The 15,854-nt window shown below is 35.9% G+C and overlaps 1 protein-coding gene across 4 annotated transcripts in view; it reads left to right on the top strand.

Annotated features, from left to right (window-relative positions):
- The window catches only part of TTC7B (tetratricopeptide repeat domain 7B), a 143,748-nt gene that overhangs the window by 90,232 nt on the left and 37,662 nt on the right, over positions 1–15,854 (top strand). For 2 of the 4 annotated variants that reach the window (XM_087747502.1, XM_087747505.1), the window contains 3 exons: positions 1,988–2,104; positions 6,329–6,426; positions 12,270–12,320. In XM_087747502.1, the coding sequence (XP_087603628.1) occupies positions 1,988–2,104; positions 6,329–6,426; positions 12,270–12,320 (266 nt within the window). Of the gene's footprint in view, positions 1–1,987; positions 2,105–6,328; positions 6,427–9,912; positions 10,078–12,269; positions 12,321–15,854 lie in introns of all 4 variants that reach the window. The other 2 variants (XM_087747506.1, XM_087747504.1) reach the window with 2 other exon arrangements.

Here is a 15,854-nt window from a genome sequence, read left to right as displayed (position 1 = left end):
GCTTTATGATCACAAGTTTTTAAAAATTGAACTTCCATAGGCTCTTCAAACTGTAAAAAGTATACTCTTCTTTTTACATACAGAGAAAGAGGAAAGGGATTGTATGAGGTAGATTCCTGTGATTTTGGGTTTGGGTTTTGATGCCTAGGTCTTGTTGTTTGGGCAGGGTCTGTGTGTGTCAAGGGTAGAATAGATGTAGTAATGTGAGGGGAGGAGGATATTATTTGTCATTTTCCTTCTCTCTTGAGTAAAATGATGGACAGACCTGGACATTCTTTCTTCCAGTGACATAATCACAGTTAAACGAGTACTAGAGAAGGCCGCTCTGCCAAATGAAATATGACTTTAAATTATCCATATAGTTCCCTGTCTACTCAAATCCAATTTACTGATAGGAAAAAAGCTAAACTGATTACTCTGTTCTGCATTCCTATAAGACATCAGGTGAGACTCCATATGACCTTATTTACCTTGCTTATCCACAGGTGCTCATTCTCTTTAACTTGGTGACCTGCCTTTCGTTTCCTCAGTCCCACCAACACACACATTGTACAATTAAGGTAGTGTGATTCATTTTTAGATTTACATGCTGGGTACGTTCAGTGCAAAGGACGCTCAGTGCAACACTAAAGCTTTAGCTACTGTAACTTGCTGAGGCACTTGATGTCATTTCTTATTCTTGAGAAAACCCTCTGGCAGTTTGCAGTTACTATTAGCAGCCTCAAAATTTGTATTTGGGATAAGAAAGCTCTGAGCTTTCACACATGCCCTGTACACCCTTTTCAGTCTTCCCACGCAAACCATATGACCAATCATGTAAATTTTTCACTTAGGATGGTTAAGGTTGCACTGGAATAAAATGCCAAAAGTACACCTGGGTTTAAAAACAGAAAGTAGGCTAACAGTTTTATATGCATCCTCTACACCTGCTTTGTGCTCTTTAATCTTGCAATTTACTGAAAATTGCTTTTAAATTAGTATTTTTCCAGTGTATTATCTCTTCCCAGATGCTGTGACTCCTATAAATATGCATACCAATTGACTAGCTCCTTTATTGTCTCACTGCATTTATATTCTTTAATTATCCAGGAAGGTGTCAAAGTTAATCTCTGTGGAGAACCTTCTACTGATACATGGAATGTAAAAGGAATGTGCAGTCGTCATCTTATGAGGCTATGCACTTTATTTGCCTTGCTGGCATTAGAAACATCAACTTCAAAATCAGAATTAATTTATAGTGGCTTCCGGCAAACATGTTTGCTTCCATTGTGAATAGTTTGCTGCATATTTGATGAACGATGTGCTTTCTTCAGGTTGTCACTTGTAAATGTTCAAAATGTTCAAAATTCAAATCAAACCTCAATTTTAGTGCCTGCTGATGGCAACATAATGTAGAGTGGAGCTACGTTTTCTTGTTGACCTTACCAATGCTGACTACCTCCCATGATTCTCTCTGGTCTAGTGGTATATTTTTACTATAGCCTCTTCCATTTCCTGTAATAGAAATTGATATTATAGGAAAGTAACCTGCATCGGTACTGAGTTGCTTTCTTTCGTGACTTACATGTCAGATAACTATCATCTGAGCCAGTTAATGGAAAATACTTTCCTTTCTCATAAAAGTAGTAAAGATTTTCTTCAGTGAAGTCGTCTCTTTTCTCTTCAACATATGAAGTACTGTTTTAGTGGTCCTGCTAATTTCTCTAAGCTATATTGTCTTGCTTAACTTTAAAAAAAAAAATTTAAATCCTGCCAACTATTGTTTCTGTCTAGTTGAAAAGGCTATCCTGTAAAAAGCACTGTTACTTTGATGACGTTAGATATCTGACTTTATCGTAATTACTTCATGAAATAATTATTTAAATTAACACTGTCTTTGAAGTTATGTTTTCTCCAGTTTGGTGTGCTGTTGGCTATCTTTAAAAATGTTTTGCTTGAATTGGAATCTCTTTTCTTTCTCTTTTAATTTCCTTTCCCTTTTCATTAGATTACTGTTTACAAAAGTCAAATTGGAGTCCCTGTGCAGAGGCCCAGATGAAGCACTCCTTACCTGTAAACACATGCTCCAGATTTGGAAATCCTGCTACAATCTCACTAACCCAAGGTAAGATGCTGTAGAATTCTTGGCTGCTCGATACCTTACTCAGTAGCCTTTCAGGGCAGTATTAGGTCAGCAGTCCTGCTTTTACTTGGTCTGATATTTCGTATGAACAAACTAATCCCCTGCGAATCTCCAGACTGAAGTGCAAAGATACCAGTTGATGGACATGCAGAAACTACCCAGAGTTGTGTGAAGCAAGGTATACCAAAGCTAATAAACTCTGCAGTGTTAAGGACTGATGACAGAGATTGGGTAACTGCCATTCTCCTTGATGGGGCTGAATATACTGGTATTGTCTTGATTTTTTTTTCCCCAATCTGGATTATAGGGCCTTTTATATTGGCTAGTGGAGAGATTGCTGTAGTGGAAATTTAGTTCAAGGACTTTCACTAAATAAAATGAAGGAGGACTAGATGTTAATTAAGACTATAGAAACATCAAAGGTCACATGGATAAATATGATGTGCTTGCAGCCAGCATGGCTTTTTTTTAAAGGGAGGTCTTGCTTATGAACATATTTAGGCTCTTCAAAGGCATTAGCAAGTATTTGGATAAGCTGATGTAATCCTATTGGGGTTTCCAAAATGCTTCTGTGAAGGCCCTTTGCTATATATATTTAGATAAGCTGTGAAATAAACAGGAAGGCCACTTTGCAGAAATCCATGCTGGTACTATTCAACACCTTTATCAAGTACCTGGAGAAGAGGACAAGCAGAATTGCCTGCTATCTGGTTGTTTGAAGGGCTGACAGTTTCTGGAGAAGAGATGCTGCAGCAGAAGAGCTTTGTACCAGGTGGCATCAGATACCTGTATAGCAGTAGGATGAATATTATCTAGTCATCTTTTGCTCTTTGTTTGATATCAGTTATATAAAGAGAGAAAATTGCTTCTCTCCTTAGCGAGCTAGTGAGCAGTTCAGGAAAGTCTGGAGGGTGTGGCAGGAAAAGCCTGGGAAGGGACCCAAGTCAGTCACAGCGCATTGCGGGAGACTCTGATACTGCGCTCCGGAGCAGGAGCAGGACTCAGGGGTTATAGAAAGCAAGTATGTCAGCAACCAGAAAGGTTTGAGCTGAATTATTTTCAGCTCAAAGTCACTGAACTAGCAGCAGGGACCTGGGAGAGAATTTCTCTTCTAACTTAGTGGGTGGTGGTTTATTTTAGTTGGCTGGTTGTCTGTGTGGGGAGGGGAGTTTATTGTCAGAATGCTGTGCTGTGCAGAATAGTTACAATTTCTATGGAAGCTTGATTTCAGTGAGGTTTTGCATGTACTCCAGCACAACTTTTCACCTTCCATCTCTGCTGTTACATCCTCTACACTGATCATGGCTTGTCATTACTGTTTTGCTGCTGTTGTTGTGCTAAGAGCTACTGTGCCATGTTAAATACACATTAAGTAATGCTTCCTTCAGACATCAGCAGTGACTGTGAAAACTTACTCTTGGCTGTGTCAGCTTCAAACAGCAATGTTTGCTAATTCTCACATCACTGTTCTCCTTCAAGAACATCTAAGTGGAAAAAAAAATGAGGACTACTTTGCATCTGATAGTTTTTACTGTTTTTTTTATCTTGACATTTAAAGCTTTTCTTAAAGGTCTGGTTTATGGTAACAAATTAAAATCAAATTAGGAATGGAATGGACAGGAGCTGTGGATAAGTGTCATGATGGAAGGAGACAGGTTTCATGAATCACGCGTTCAGAGTTATATCAAACAGTGAATATGAATACTAAGCTGTAACCTTTCTTTGGATGGTCCATGTGAAATTTAAGGGCTGAATACCTTCATATTGTGATTCACTGTGATCCAGATCTGTTGGACTGGAACAACAGTTATCACTCAGACCTGAAATGTGACTGGGAAGTTCTATTCACTCAACTGCGCTCCAGATGTAGTAAAGAATGATGATGCAGAATTGTTGTGAAAACTTAAATTTTCCAATCTCTGTAATTTTAACACACACTTCATTTTATTGAACAGCATCATCTGAAATCTCATCAGTCTCAGTCTCCCACTGGAAATAATTGAAGCTTTTTTTAGTAGTTCTTTAAGCCAATAATAAAAGGTCTTTCAATCATTTGAAACCTTTTTAGAATGTTGTTTTTCAAAGATTTAAGTATCCTTTATGCTTCTTTGAAACATCTTTTTCTGTTCTGGTTTAGACTGAAAACTAATTTTGATGTAGCATTTTCCCAATGACATAAGAACTCAATTTTTTGATAAGCTGTGTTTTATGTTAAATATTTCTTCTTGCAATTAATCAGATTTTATGGAGCAAACTTGGGTTCAGTGTCCTCAATAGTCTTTTAATAATGAAAATAAATCATGTGTAACTAGATATACCACACAAAATAAAGGCTAAATGCAAGACTGTGCCTTACCTTTGTTCAGCTTATTTAGAACAATTTTCTTTTGACTTTAATTGGCATAGAACATTTTCCTCATGAGATGGTCAATATGAATTTAAAACATTTTGTGGTGCAAGGCTTGGAAGGTTTAAATGTTTATCTTCAGCCTGCTGCTATTAGAAAATAGTTCAATTCTTTTCCAGTTCTTAGTTTGCATTAGGAAAACAGAACAAACCACAATGCCAGTGCTGTGCTTAGAAGATACTTCTGCTAAGCTTGGCTCTCCGCGTCAGCAACATTTGGCATGTTATTGCTTGTGGATTGAGGAAGTAATTAATACAGCGGTTACCAGAAAATATGCACCAAATGAAGTAACAACTATAGCTGATAGTGTGTGTCCCAGAAAGTTCCCTTCTGTTTCCTGTGGATTTCTAGAACGGCATCATTTTGTAAGGAAATCAGTCATGCAATAATGTTAGGGTAATGCACAATTTTATTTATACCATTTTAGTGACAGCTGTACAAAGAGAGGAAGTTGTTTCACTGGTTTTTGAAGTGTGCAACTGTAAAGAGTTGCAAAAGGCTTCTTGCCCTTCTCTCAGTTCAAATTCGGGAGGAGGGGATTTTAAAATTAAGGCAAATGGAAAGATATACTGAATTCCAGTCTTGCAGTTTAGATTAAAGTCTCTCAGGCTTTACGTTAAGCTGGGAATTTTGTGGAGTTTTTTCTCTTTGGGGAGAATCAGACAAATGTTTGCACTCTACTGAGTTGGGCTAACAACCCAATTGCTTTAAAGCTCAATTATTTTTAAGTTTGTGGGGTGCTTTTTTTTTTTTAAATAAGGTTTTTTAAAAAGTATTCATTGATAGTGAACAGTACCAGGTCCTAAAAATTAAATTACTGTATTATCCTAAAAATTAAATTACTGTATTAACCATAGAATGTTAAAGACGGAGTGCCCATATGTGCTTCCTCACACTTTTCTGTCAATGTGTCTCAATACTTGCCTCATCTTAAGGAGAAGGAGCACTTAGTTCTTCAGTCCCTGTTCTTCTGCTGAATCTTTAATAGTGGTCCTAGGAGCAATTAGTTTTCCAGCAAGTATATCAACAAGAGGGACAGATACGGAGTTACAACTAAAGTAAAAATTAAGTGCATTTGTCCACAGGAGCAATCAGTGAAAGCCACTGCTACTGCTTAGGCTCCCAAGGTGTTGGAAATGTTCAAAATGTTCCTACTGTGCTGTTAGGATCAAATTCAACATTAGGCAGTTAATACGTGTGTGTGTGTGTATTAAAAAACAAAACACCTAAACAAACAACAACAACAACAAATAAACAAAACAAACACAAAAAAATCCCCAAAACCGCAACAACCCAAAACTCTAGAGATAAAAGTGATGCCTTTTTATGTGAAATGTAGTTACGGCATCTTTATAACATCTTCACCTAAAATTAGATGTCCTGAGTTTAGTGTTTCTCTTCAGTCTGAGAAAAGTGTGGATTTTCAAACTTACGTCTACCATCTCAGTTTACTGTGAGAGCTGTACCTCATATTATATAAAAGTTTAAGGTACAATAAATCCTTTCTCTAAAGCTGTTAGCTGTGAATCAAATTAAAAGCCTGTATTCCCTTCATGGTTCCATTAATTATGAAAACAGAGTTGCTGAAGTAAATATGGATTTCGTTTTGCTCAGCTTAATTCTGTTATAATGCAGCTGGCTGAATGCACTGTGAGTGGTTAGTGGTGCTTGGTACTAAAATTGTTCACAGCAAGAACTTTTATAGCGAGAACCTTTGTGGGAGGAGGGCAGCATGCAACTTGTATCTCAGTATATAATTTTATATTTTAATAGCTTACAATTTCTATACTTCATTACAGTGATTCCGGACGTGGGAGCAGCCTGTTAGACAGAGCTATTGCTGATAGACGACAGCTTAATACAATTACATTACCAGATTTCAGCGATCCTGAAACAGGTAAGAACTGCATTTGAACAATAAAATAGGTAAAATGGTCTGGCCATAGCTAGATTTTGCATTAGGGTTTTTTTGTTTTATTTTGAAAAATGAAATCATATTTTCATTGTTGTCATATAAGTGGCAATAGACATTGTGCAATGTAAGGTTTTTTTATTTTATTTATGAAGTACTTGCAGACCACGTTCTCTGTAAATTAAAATATCTGCAGTATGGATCTTGCTGAGCTTGGTGGTATTTTCTTATGCAAGGGCTAAAAATTAGTATGCCAAACTAGCCTATTTGCCAAAGACCTATGCTTTTCTATCTATTCAGTATTTGCACATATTTTCTTTTTAAAAGGTAAATGAGAAAAATTTCAGAAAAAATTTAATGTCAAAAAACATGAAGACATCATTGCTAATTAAATTAATTGAAGTCTCTAGTACATATTAAAATATAATTACATAGGTGGGTTGGCTTACTGTAGACATAGCTTTGACATTATAAGCAAAATTTATTTACTACAAATCATATATTCTCTGATATTTTGATATATATACATATATCAAAAATTGTGGTGCACAGGTGCACTACATAAAAGCTAAGATTGTTACGTCAGTAAATATTTACAATATGTAATTTGCCTATTTTAATACATTCAGTTATTGCAATCCAAATTGATATGCCTTAAAAGTCTTATAACCAAAAAGCAGGTGAGCCATGCATTCTGTGAAAATTGCAGAAGGAATTACCATGATGATGCTAGTTCCAAAAACCTTTACAGTATGTTACTTGCATTCTAAATATTGAGAGTTTTTTGTTTCCTGGGTTTTATCTCAAAGCTGTAGCATGCTTTTCCTGGCACCTTTCAGATGTGAATTTCTGCTGGATCACACTTTGACACAAACAGCTTCTGGGAAAGTTTGCCAACCTACAAATTACAATACACTGACCCATAAATTAAGATACATTGAAATGTGTAATGTGTCTATTTGTTTAATATCAGAATTATGCAGTAGAGAAAAATCCAATTTAGATAGTTAACTTCTGAAAGTTAAAGTTGGATCGAATGTTCACTCAATTTTGAAATCATGTAAGTAAATAGAAGGTGTTCTATGCTTGCTATAGTGGCAAACAGTTTTGATTATAAAGATCAGGTCACCTGATTTCAAAGAATTGCAATATGATATGGTCTGAAGTATGGCATAATTTAGCTTGCTGCCCCTAATGTGGAATTTTCTGTCGTCTTGTATTCGTATAATTACAAGGTATAAGATAACATTATATCATTCTATAGTGATCATTCTATATTCTAGTCTACCTCATTGTTTCATTTTAAGGACATAACTAGATTTTAAAGGTTTCATATACATATATAGATAGACATACATACAGATAATTTATTTTATGCCTTCAAAAAAGTGCTGCTTCTGGGAGGGTGTTGTGGGAGTTTTTTTGCAGTTAGTTGTGAGGTTTTGTTTGTTTTTCCCCCATGGGGACACAAAGCTCTTGATCTACACCTTCAGGGTGTCCTATTCTATATCTGCCACACTTGAGAGCATAATGAATTGGTGCTTTTTGAAGACAGCATAGTCCTCAACACATTTAAGTAAAAATGAACCCTCATCCAAAACAGTGAGCTTTTCAAGAAGCTTGCTCCAGATTCAAATCCTGCAGCCAATATCTTGATTGGAAAACAGGATCTATACATACGTTCTGTTTTTTCTAGAAGTTCCAATTTGTCTTTTTTTCTGAATCTCAGCTGTGTTCTTAGAGCTTATGTCTACTGTTAAGGAGGACAAGATGGGAAATTAAAAAGATAAGATCCCTTTTTGATTATTTTTCTTGTAAGAGATAATTGTGGAGGATGGGTTGGGGGTCTCTTTGTTTTTTGGGGTGTTGGGGTTGTTTTTTGTTCAGTTGGGGTTTTTTAATTGTTAATTTTAGCAGAAGAAACCTTGTTGCAATACCAGTACCCAAATTCTGGTAAGGACTAGAGCTTTGTTATCTACTGTATCTATACAGTAGTATATATACAAAAGCTCCATATCCAACGTCTATCCAAAATTCTTCATTCAGAAAATTATATACAAATTTTGCAGAAATTAAAAGGTTATGGTACTGTAAGAAGAAAAGAAGTCAAGCTTGTCATAGTGTTTGAGTGAGAAAACTTCAAGGAGACTGTCAAAAAACCCATTGTTCACAAAAGGTAAATGATATAAACAACAGATGGTCGAGATGTTAGATCTTTATAGGCTGAAAGAATTCATGTGCAAATTCTGTGGATCCCCAGTATTCAGAAATGCAGAAGAAATTTGACAAAAAAATAAACAAATGTTAAAATAGGGGTATGCAGGAAAGGTATTGCAGAAAATCCTCTTAGGACAGAAATGTTTGCTTCCCTCCTCTTTATACAGTATATGCTACCATGTGTATGCATTTATGTGTGTGTATACACATGAACATTTGGAAATTTTCCCCTTCCTAACTTTGCTTGCCACCTATGATGATGATCCCCTTTGCCTGTCTAGTCTGAGTTCGGCCAATCTGAGTACCAAGAAATGAGAGCTAAAATTCAAATCTGAAGTCTTATGTACTTGCAATTTGAATTTTAAAATCCTTTTAAAAATTACATCTAGCTATGTAACGGATGTGAAACATTCTTTTTTCTTAGATGTATCAATTAAGCAGAAGTTGAAACTTGGAAAAAAATAATCTTAAAAAACAGTTTTATACAGAGCCCTTACCAATCTCATTATCAGAAATGATTAAATGATTCAAGTTTAAATTTGTGTAACCTTTGAAGTATAAAAAAAGTGTATTGTGGATTTCTTACAAGGCTAGACTGTTAATTCTAATGCCTTAATCAATAACTGTGGCAAATCTACTTTAAGTTTGCCTTCTATTTCAGCTGGTTTGCCATGAGTGGCAGGCACCCATACTTGTATATACCAATGAAGGAGATAAATATGGAGTTTTGAATCAATCACTGAAGTAAAATCTCACAGGGAGGCAGGCACATTTCCTATCCAAAGGTAGATATGCATATGCAAATCACTTGAGACTCAGTTGGCTATTTTGGTTAAGGTAAGTTGCACTCAAATCTTTTTAACAACAGATTATTCAATTTGTTGTGTATTGCTTGCAGTCCACTGAGTGTATCATAGGAAGAAACAATAGTAGCTGAGTTTTAAATGTTGGTCTTTATTTCCCCTTAAATATATTTTACAAATTTATGCATTAGAACAGAGGGAAAAAAAATCTTTAATTTGTCTTTTTAATCTAGTTTAGTATGGAAGGACGGTACATATGAGTATTTTTTTTTAAGTTGCTTTCAGAAGAAGTGATACTTATTTCATGTAGAAGCCATTTCCATCTTACTGAATGGTGAAATAAATGCTTTGCATTTTTTGGCATCCATGAGTCCATTAAACCCTGTTCTTGGATCTTTTTTTCTTTCCTGTCCCCCCACACCCTTATCATTCTCTTTGTTTCGCTTTTTAGCCTCTGATACTTCCTCATCTTCTCTCTCAAGAACAGAGTCTCCTCTCCAACTGTTTGTATCTTCTCATCTTCCTCATCCTCATCCTAAACCAGATACCTTTGTCTGGCCCCATGCAGCCTCTCCATACTGTGACCAAGTTCCTGAGCCCTGTACACCTTCTCACTGTAAACTGGTTTTCTGTTCCTGATGAGCGTGTTAGTTTGTGCTGTATTTTTCTGATAATCTTCATAACTGATAAAAGGTGTTTAAACAGTTTAAGTTTCAATAGTGTCAGTGAAAGCTGGCCTTTCAGATACACTTCATTAAATACTGCCTGGAGTATTAAATTCAGCCTGGAGAAGAGAAGGCTGTGAGGAGACCTTATTGCAGCCTTTCAATACTTAAAGGGGGCTTATAAGAAAGATGAGGACAGACTTTTTAACAGGGCCAATAGCGATAGGACAAGGGGTAATGGTTTTAAACTAAAAGAGGGTAGATTCAGACTAGATACAAGGAAGAATTTTTTTTACGATGAGGGTGGTGAAACACTGGAATGGGTTGCCCAGAGAGGTGGTAGATGCCCCATCCTTGGAAACATTCAAGGCCAGGCTGGATGGGGCTCTGAGCAACCTGATCTGGTTGAAGATGTCCCTGCCAACTGCAGGGGGGATGGACTAGGTGACCTTTAAAGGTCACTTCCATCCCAAAGCATTCTGTGATTCTATGAAATACTGAATGGGTTTTAAGAGTTTCATCAGAATAGACTGTTTTATTGATCCCAAAAGAGGTAAAGTTGCAGACATATTTAATACTCTGTTCTCATGACTGTTACAGAAAATGATAGGTGTTTGGTAAAAGAGGTTATTGGCCAAGACTGCTTTTGTAGCATTTACTGCTGTAAATTTTTTCCATTGCTGGCATCTTTTGCCTAACAAGACTCTCCTTTCCACAGAATTTCCTTCTTATCTGTACAGTTTTTAATGACTTAATTTCAGAAGGCCTTAGCTAATTGCATCCAAAACCTTCCCTGAAAATTCACAGGAAGGAAGAAATTGCCTAAATATCAATGTGATTTTCATATTGCAGGTAAGGCATATTGGAATGGTTCAGAGGTATTAGAGCAGTGAAAATCAGCATTATGCTGTTTCAAGTCAAGAGCCATTCTGTTCATTGAAACGATGCCAATTTAAACATGCTGTAAGATCAATTCCCATGTTGTTTGAATACAAACTGTACAGAATGCTGCCAGAGTAGTTCAGGTGGCAGGGTAAAATCAAAAGTTTTCCAGCCATTTCTTTTTAACTCCTTTTCATTTCTGTTAAATTGTCCTTCACTCATAGCTTTATGCATAGCGCTGTTTTTGTCACTTCATTTACTATATCTAATCTTAAGAAATTCATTTTTGACACCTAGCCTTTAACTGATATCATGTCAAACATAATAATTCCTAACAAAACGTAGAAAGTAAATCTTTGAGTATTAGCAAAATTCACTTGTTAAAATAGCTGACATAAGACCGGAGTTTTGAAAACACTAGCTCATATGTAAGCCTGTAACTGGAAATTAAGGAAAGCACTTCCTTTAGACTCCAGGAAATCTGTGTCCTGCAGAAGTTTAACTAGTTGAAGTCTGACTTTCTTCTTGAAGCATTTGAATAGCTAGCTGATTGATTGCTATTACAGATTTGGGTGTCATTGAGTTGAGCTTGCTCAGACCTACTCTATAAACAGTACATCCAAGTTAGCATTAAATTACTTGTTCTTTGCAGAGCTACAAGTTAATAAGAACCCACTCAAGAATGAAGGCAAAATAAAAGAATGCAGAAGCCCAAGCACAGATTCCATTATGTAAAGCCCAAGTTTTGCATTTCCAAGCTACTGTATCCTCAGAGAAAGGAGCTTCCACTATATGCATGAGAAGTAGCAGAACCATGAAAAAACCCAGATAGTGGAGTTCTTTGTATAGTGTAAATCATTAATGAAAGTTAAAGCTCTCTATCTTTGAGTAAGTAGAGGTTTGCCTAGATACTTATAGCACGTTAGTAAAGTTACCAGGGCTAAAAATCTCATGATCTTGCTCAGTTCAATTTTTTTTCTAGTGAAAGAAGCAAAAGGCACTTTGTATTATTGACTTGACTTCCAATTTCTGTTGAACAGGAACATGATTTTAGAGGTGTAGCAAAGGCTCTATGAAAATATTTATTGTAAACGGTAATCTTTAATTTTTTTTATCTTTTGAAACCTGTAAACCTGATTTACAGTTTGAAGATTATCAGAAATCCTCTGGCTTTCTTGGAGTTCTTGGTTTATATATATATAAAAAAATTTTTTTCTCCTTTTTACTTTGGATTTTAATTTGCGGTTTGATCTGTTCAAAGGCAATCCATCAGATGCTTACTTTCATGGTTTTTACTCCCTTTTTTCAGTTTGTAAGTAGTATTCACTGTGCAGTTCTATTAATTTCTCAAGGACTTAAATCACCTTTTCCTTTACCACAAAATGTACATGTTTTGTCCATCAGTGGAAGTTTGATAGTGTGTAAAGCAAGGCTGATGCTCTTTGCCCATGCAGTCACCCCAAGAGCTGTAATCTTACGAGATCTGAATGAACTCAACTAACACTTGCATTTAATAATTAAAGAGGCAGTATTCATTTCTAGAGGACTGCAAATAAAGATATATTAGGAAGGTCTTGTATAACATAATGGCCAGCTGCCAGTATGTTGTATTAGAGAAGATTTTATTCCACTTGCTGTTCTAAGGAGTATGTTGGTCCAGAATGCAACATTGCAACTGCTGTCATGAGTCATAATAAACTACTACTTTCTCTTGTGGTACAAATTTTGCTTGTAGAATGAATCTCTGAAGAGTACACTTTAAAATAATGAAATTATGAAAACAAGCTAAATAAGAGAGAATGAAGAATATAGATCAATAAAAATAACTGCTGCTTTAACCAGGATGTGAAATAACGTTCTTTCTCTCTAACCAGTTACATTATAAAGCTGTGTGTTTAGCCTTCAATAGTAAATTATGGGATTTTTTTTTAATTGATTACTTTACTTTTTCATAGATTTTTATGAGGTAGTACAGGAGACCAATTTGGTCGAGAAGAGAAAAGTAAGAAGATATGTAAAACAGCATGTTTGACAGTGACTAAGGATGGAAAATCTTTTTCAAAGAGCTGAGAGGATGCTCTGTGAATGATGCTGTCCATACCTGACTAATACCCCCATGCATAACTTTGTACCAAAAGATAAGCTAGCTTTGTGATTTGTGATTGTGAAAGGTGTCTCAGACACGTAATGAATTTTATAGGAAAAATTGTTAATTTTGGCTAAACCTGCCAATCTATCTTATCAAATGCATCACTTCAGTGATGTATTAGTCCTGCAGAAGGTACTGCCTCTTTGTATCATGCGATTGCTTTTTTTAGCAGTGTTCTCTGTATGTCCCACCACTAATGTTCTTACTGCCAGCTCTGTGTGCATGTAAAGTTGAAAGTCATGGGGTTTTTCCTATTTTGTCCTGCATGAGCATTGCTGTTAAAGCATTTTTTTCTTTATGTAAATGTTGAAACATTGAAAACATGATGACTGTAAACCTGTTTAGTAAAACTCTCTTTTATGGTATAAAAAGAAATCCTGTTATAGTGTTTTTGTCAGTTGATATGACCATGTTTCACAAAGGATGTCAGTCCATTCTTTTACTCATTTTCAGAAGGAAAATTTGATGTACATAGCAAAGTGATTTTGTTTTTCTCCAAGCCTGCATGCCAACTAAGGGCTGATAGACTCCATGTCTTAGTTCACGTCCATTAGGCTATGTTGTGAAGAATTTATTGGGAAATGACCAAGGAAAGAACTGAAGAAGTCGTAACACGCTTATTTACATAGGGTGACTTATAAATCGTATTTAAAAGATGGGTTTCATGTAGACTCTCCTGTAATATTTATCTTAAGAAAAGCTTGAAGAAAATAAATTGAACACTTTCTTGTTCACAGAAGTTGAACTGTAGGTGTAACTTGGAAAAGAAAGGTTTCTGTGAGATGACTTAACTTCTTGGTTAAATTGTGTTTGTACAAGGCTGTGCGTAGGTTTTCTGTTTGAGACTGAATTGAAACATTGACATAACCTTGGTTGTTGCAGATACTATGTTAGTATGGTGAATAGAAACTCTGTAAATTCTGGACAAATGTCATTATAGGAAACTTGAGTGGGAGGTTATACCTTTTTGGTTTAGAAACATTTTGCTATGATTAAGACCTTCTGTCACACTTCGCAGTGTGCGATGTGATTGTGATTCCAGATGTTAACCAATAAGTAATTGAAGTAGTGAATTCTAGATCTTGCAAAGACAGTCCCTGTTTCGCAGTTGGCCTTTTTAGTATAAACAAGCTTCAGAACAAAACTAAACAAATGAAAGTCAGTAGCCAGGATCCATTTTGCTGATATATTACTTTTCCAGACCTCATGCTTTTATATTTCAAAATAAACACTCTTTGCTACTTGTGGTATTTTGGGGCAATTTTTTCTTGATTCTTAAGTGTCACGCTATAACAGCAGGTCTAGAAGTTGTCTGGGAAGAGTGAGGGTATCTGTGTGCGTGAAAGATAAGGTAAAATTTTAAACCAGAAGTTACTGTTACTCTATCTGAGCATTTGAAGGAAGCTACAACTCAGTGGATTGTAACACTGAAAGTGAGGATATGTTTGTGTTTGGCTGAGGGTACTGAACACAGACCAAAGAAAGCAAAATACAGATAAGGCTGGGAAGAGCGAGCAGAACTCATGACAAAACCAACAGAGAGCCACCAAATAAGTAGCCTGGCTACACAGGATCTGCGAGGCCTCGAGCAGACCTTAAGATCCTCTCTTTACCCTCAGTTTCTCACAAACCACTAGGTATCTTTACCAGTTGTAATTACTATACATTTTACAATTGTAATATGACTATAAAGATCTGAATCTGGGAACACCTGGGTTAGAACAAGGAACAAATAGTTCAGATAAGTTAGTTCTAAGAAGAAAAGGGTTGAATAAATTTGGAGGAAGGTCGGAAAAAGCTTTTTAGTACACAGGATCTTTAAATGATCTTTAAATGGTTTTTAGTTGTCTGCAAAATGAAAGCCTACTAATAGTGTTTTAACAGAAGGAGCCAGAAATGAGTCACGATGACAGCTAATTGTGGCAATACTAAAGCAGCATGTAGGGGTTTATGGGTTAGAGCTATCAGCATGAGTGCAATGTACCTGAAAGATGCCTGATTGGGCAGTATCAAAAGACTAGTTTTTCAAAAAAAAAGGTAATAGCAAAGATGTAAAAGTGTGATAAAGGATACAGTGGCTGTGCTGATTAGATAGGCAAGGCTGTACTAGAGGTCATCCCCCCTCCCTTTGGAAACTGTATAGCCCTGTGCTTAATATTTCTCTTAATAGCCACTGCACGGAGGGCTTTTAAAGAAACAAAACCAAACAAAAAAGCCCAATCGCTCTTGTGCTCTTTCTACATTTTAAATAAGACCGAAGCATGAAGGATTTCAAAGGCTTGGATTTACAAACAGCCCTGTGGAAGATTACACCAAGTTTCTTTGCGTGCTGCTTAACATTGATCTTCAAACTTAAACCCCGAGAATCCACTTAATTGGGATGTTGTTTAGAGGCAGCTTAAATTTAGTTGATTATGTTGAATAATCTGTGGTATGAGTTTCTAAAACCACTAAGTTACTTGGTCCACGTTGAATTTTAGATTGTTAATGTTCATGACTAATTTAGAATACGTTTTTATATCAGCTGTATTAATGTAGTAAAAGATAGGAGGTAACTATTTTCTAGTAGTTTGACTGAAGTAAGGACACTTGAAGACTATTACTTTGTATATGTGTGTGTTTTCTTCAGAGAACTAATTGCTGCAATATGTTAAGGAATACCTTTTTCCTAAACAGGAAATATAAGCAATTTGAATA

The sequence above is a fragment of the Nipponia nippon genome, unplaced genomic scaffold, assembly GCF_047370975.1.
Source record: "Nipponia nippon isolate SJK-2023a ecotype South Korea unplaced genomic scaffold, ASM4737097v1 scaffold_11, whole genome shotgun sequence".
NCBI classification, from domain to species: domain Eukaryota; kingdom Metazoa; phylum Chordata; class Aves; order Pelecaniformes; family Threskiornithidae; genus Nipponia; species Nipponia nippon.
This window is presented reverse-complemented; position numbering and strand designations above follow the sequence as displayed.